We start from the raw sequence: 4,448 nt of genomic DNA on the forward strand, positions 1-4,448 counted from the left end.
AATTAACGTCGGAATCGGAATCATCCCTTCCGCCGCGGTCATCATCAGGATCCCTTCTACTCATCTTGGCTTCATGCCAAACCTAACCTATTTTTTCTCTTGAAAATTTAACCTAACCTTAAATAAAATCTTAATTAACGGTATAATAAATATTTACAGTTGGCAGTTATTAGATATAATAAAGAAATTGATGGAACTACACTTACTTTTATGTTTCTACCTTTTAACTCACTGAACTTCGGTATTTTAATAAAAGCACATTTCTCAATTAAAACTATTTCGCACGCGAACTTAACTCTCCACTGGACTTTACTTCACACACGTCTGCACAGGCGAGCGTTTTGAAGCTTAATCGTGTTGTCCTTTCCCAGTTGGTGTAAAATAAACCTATTTTAGGCATTTTGAATTAATCGTGAATCGATATATTTGACATTTCTTAAAATGACAAATAATTATTTGTAACGCGGCCCATGCAGCATAACGAGAAAAATATCGAGCGGGAGCGACAGAGATAGAGTGTGACTGCAAACGGGAGTGCGAGCGAGCCAGCGAAAATTGTTCGACCATCTTTTTTGACATCCGCGAAAACTCGGACCGCAAAGTACCGACCGATCGACGAACCGATTTTAGCTCACATCCGGATCCTATTTCGAACTCTTTCCGTTGTATATCCTTCAGAGGTAGGTTTCCGCACCAGGGGAAATCAAACGATTGTGATTTGCTTATCTTAAGAACCGTCTTTGTGAATTATTATTGCATATTATTTTCTTACATAACACCATTTTTAATGTCATACTGATTTTTGTTATAATCGGCTGAATGCCGTGTCAGAACGCATAGGGTTGTGTAACCAAAGTACTGAGCCGTATTTTTCTTCCACTCGTTCCAGGGAGACGCAAAATGTTCAAATCCGTCGTTCCGGTTCTCGGCCAGGTGCCAGCGGAGATGCTGTTCGGACAGCAGAACCGTGGCATGGCCACCCTGAAGGCTATCTCGATCCGTCTAAAGTCGGTCAAGAACATCCAAAAGATCACCCAGTCCATGAAGATGGTGTCCGCTGCCAAGTGAGCTTCCAGCAAAGGATGGATATTGATGGATAAAGTTTGCTATTGTATTTGGTTTTCCCTTTTCGCTTTACCACCCCTATAGGTACTCCCGAGCGGAACGTGATCTAAAGCAGGCCAGGCCGTACGGTGTCGGAGCACAGCAGTTCTACGAGAAGGCCGAAGTCGCACCGAAGGAGGAGGAGCAGAAAAAGCTGTACATTGCCATCACCTCGGATAGAGGTCAGTATAATTCAGAACTTTCCTGTTCCTCTTCCCGAAACCGTTTTCTATTGTAAAATGGTTGTAATTGTGATTTGGATTTCAATTTCCTTCCAATAATGACAGATTATAAACAATTTTGGAACATTAAATTGAAGAATCTTGGATCAAACATAAGCTTAAAAATCATTTTTATCCACGTTTAATCATTACTGGGTACGATCCAAGGTTCCGATAAAAAAAAGGTTCAAAACCTTAATGCTGCAAAATTTGTTTATGTGTTATAAAAATGTCAAGTATTCGGGCGCACATTTTTGTCTGTAAACCCTCTTAAACTAATTTTTTTCGCAAAAAATTTACAGAAGTTTAGTTTTATGGTTACAACCACTCTTGTTCTACAAAAAAAAACCTCATTGGAAAGAAAACCGTTCTTTCCTAAATTTGGAAACATATCAAGACTGCCTTATATGTACAAATCTATATTTTAATGAAGTTTTTTGTCGACATTTTTCCTCAAATAACTGAGATGTTTCAACTTAAACCAAAAAATAAATGTACATATTGGTCGCTTTGTTGTCGTTTATTCATGCTTCCAAGATAGGATTAACTTTGACCTTTTGATTGATCACGACTTTCAATTTTTTTGGAAAAAGATTCTTGTTTTACGAATGTGCCTTTCAATCATTTTAAAGAAAGGTTTGAGATCAATCCATCACTGATAATTTTGAAATCTACAGTTGCAATTCTTATTAAAAACCAAATAAGTATAACATAACCGAATAACATTATTCACAAAGCCTAAAACATATGTCTCGGTTTCAGGTCTGTGCGGTGCTGTTCACACTGGTGTTGCCCGTTTCATTCGCGGTGATCTGGCCAATGATCCCAGCATCCAGGTCATCTGCGTCGGCGACAAGTCCCGTGCCATCTTGCAGCGCCTGTACAGCAAGAACATCGCCATGGTGTGCAACGAGGTTGGCCGTTTGCCACCCACCTTCCTGGATGCTGCCAAGCTGACGAACGCAATCATCAACTTGGGTTACGAGTATACCGATGGTAAAATCATCTACAACAAGTTCAAGTCGGTCGTGTCGTATGGCGTAGCCGATTTGCCCATTTTCAGCTTGAAGTGCGTGGAGTCGGCCGCCAAGCTGCCCGTGTACGATTCGCTCGATGCCGATGTGATCCAGAACTATCTGGAATTCTCGATGGCCTCGCTGCTGTTCTACTCGATGAAGGAGGGTGCCTGCTCAGAACAGTCCTCCCGTATGACGGCTATGGACAACGCTTCCAAGAACGCCGGCGAGATGATTGACAAACTGACACTGACCTTCAACCGAACCAGACAGGCTGTCATTACCCGTGAGCTGATTGAAATCATCTCTGGTGCTGCCGCTCTGGAAAGCAAGGATTAAGCTGCCATTTGATGGGGCATTGCTCTATATTATTATTGGGAAACTGTATTTTGTGTATTGAGTTGTGTTCTGCAACAATTCGATTGAATAACATCTCTAAAAATGGAAGGTAAATAGTACACAGTAAACGTTAACAGAGGTGTTTGGCCTAATTAGTGGAAAGAAATTACCATTATGCAAGTGCAAATTCTTCGGCATACTTATTTCGAAAATTTCGCGTGGTTATCCAAATCTCTCAATTTTAGATTTTATCAAAATATTTAGCCTGTGCAGTCGACTGTTTTCCCAGGGTAGACAGATAATAGTATACCGTTTGGCATAAAGTCATTTGACATAAAGCCGTTTGGCATAAAAGTCGTTTGGCAGAACGGTTGTTCGAACTAAAATTATGTATGGTCCTTAAGCTTCGCGTTGCGGACCGGGCTAGAGGTTTTTCCCTAGCTTTGGGTAAACCTAGAAACACGGGCCTTTCCTAGGGCTTTGAATAAACCTATAGAAACTCGGTAAATTGAAAAAAAACTAATGTATTTTAAAATTTAGCAACATTTAATGTTATCTTATGAGTTTTTATATTTTTATGCCAAATGGTGGAAGTTTTTTTTTGTGATTATCAACGAGTGGCTGGATTTCAAGATTCACACAAATTACATCGTCTATAACTCTGCCAGAGGTCTGGGTCTACCATTCCGTATGACAAAAGATTAAGGATATTTACTGTCTGAATAGTCTCAACTGTAGATTGGTTCGACCGATATTTTAATATGCCTCTGCTGTTTCGTGCTCCTACAATCAAAATTGCTTCTAGCGTATCGAGGCGATCCGGCCTTCGACACCTGAATCGGCAAGACCTTAACACGCTGGTAGTCCGCAGCACCGCCACAGGGGCCTCTATCGTTGCTTATCTGCATTCATCAATACAAACAAAAAGCTGAAGATCTGATTCCTCAAAACTCGAGGTCTTACGCTGAATAAAAGTGCTCCTAACAGTGCGGGAGAGTCGATTCTTGATGAAAGCAGATCAGTGACGAAAGACGCACGAGGGTTGCCCTGCAGGCTTGCAGCGTGTCGATTTCGATCAGGCGGCAGCGGCTTTCGTAGCTGGAAACTTGAAAAGGGTCTTGTCAGTTTAAGTGTCGAAGGACATACCTTAAAAAACGTCGGCTTCGATGCGATCAGAACAGTTTAGATAATTTGGGCACCAATTGAATTGAATGGTGTATTTATTTATAAGTGTACTATTTACATGATTGCTTTAACACTCCATTGGTCAAGCCGCTTGAGGAGTGCCTAAATCCTATATATCTATACCTAAACTTATTTCACTACATTCTAACAAAATTTAAATAACAAAACACCAAACCGCAGAAGCACAGTAAAGACTCTTCAGGCAGTATATGTTTTTAAAGTCCTTTGTTATGCGGAAAAGAAGACCCAGGCTTCTGGAGGCCTTGTCAACGATATAGTTGGTATGAGTCTTAAAATCCAGCCGCATGTCAAGAATCACATCAGGATCTCTCCCGTGTTGAGCTCGTGAGATTGCATCGTTTCCAAGGAAATAAACGGCTGAGAACGGGCGTCGTTTGCGGGAAAATGATATTATGTACCGCGTATTTACTACGGATTAAAGGTAGGCGATTGGCATCACACCAGGTGGCAAAGAGGTGAAACTGGTTCTGCAGGAAGTTCAAATCTTCGGGACCGTTGATGGAGTAGAACAGTTTCAAGTCGTCGGCGTACGCTGATTTTGGTACATCGGAAGTTGCAGCAC

General features: G+C 41.2%; 1 protein-coding gene across 1 annotated transcript; it reads left to right on the forward strand.

The window, feature by feature from the left end:
* The first annotated feature begins 519 nt into the window (after window positions 1-519).
* On the forward strand, window positions 520-2,814 carry LOC129745877 (ATP synthase subunit gamma, mitochondrial). The gene is made up of 4 exons (XM_055739249.1): window positions 520-680; window positions 890-1,064; window positions 1,150-1,286; window positions 2,088-2,814. Exons 2-4 carry the CDS (start codon window positions 901-903, stop codon window positions 2,678-2,680), a joined length of 894 nt encoding a protein of 297 aa, XP_055595224.1. The 5' UTR covers window positions 520-680; window positions 890-900; the 3' UTR covers window positions 2,681-2,814.
* Window positions 2,815-4,448: the final 1,634 nt, after the last annotated feature.

Source organism: Uranotaenia lowii, chromosome 2 (genome assembly GCF_029784155.1).
Source record: "Uranotaenia lowii strain MFRU-FL chromosome 2, ASM2978415v1, whole genome shotgun sequence".
Lineage (NCBI taxonomy): Eukaryota > Metazoa > Arthropoda > Insecta > Diptera > Culicidae > Uranotaenia > Uranotaenia lowii.

Coding starts and splice junctions, on each gene's coding strand:
- LOC129745877 (XM_055739249.1), top strand. CDS start 901: ATGTTCAAATCCGTCGTTCCGGTTCTCGGCCAGGTGCCAGCGGAGATG. Junction 1,065..1,149: donor AAGATGGTGTCCGCTGCCAA/GTGAGCTTCCAG, acceptor CCACCCCTATAG/GTACTCCCGAGCGGAACGTG. Junction 1,287..2,087: donor TGCCATCACCTCGGATAGAG/GTCAGTATAATT, acceptor TCTCGGTTTCAG/GTCTGTGCGGTGCTGTTCAC.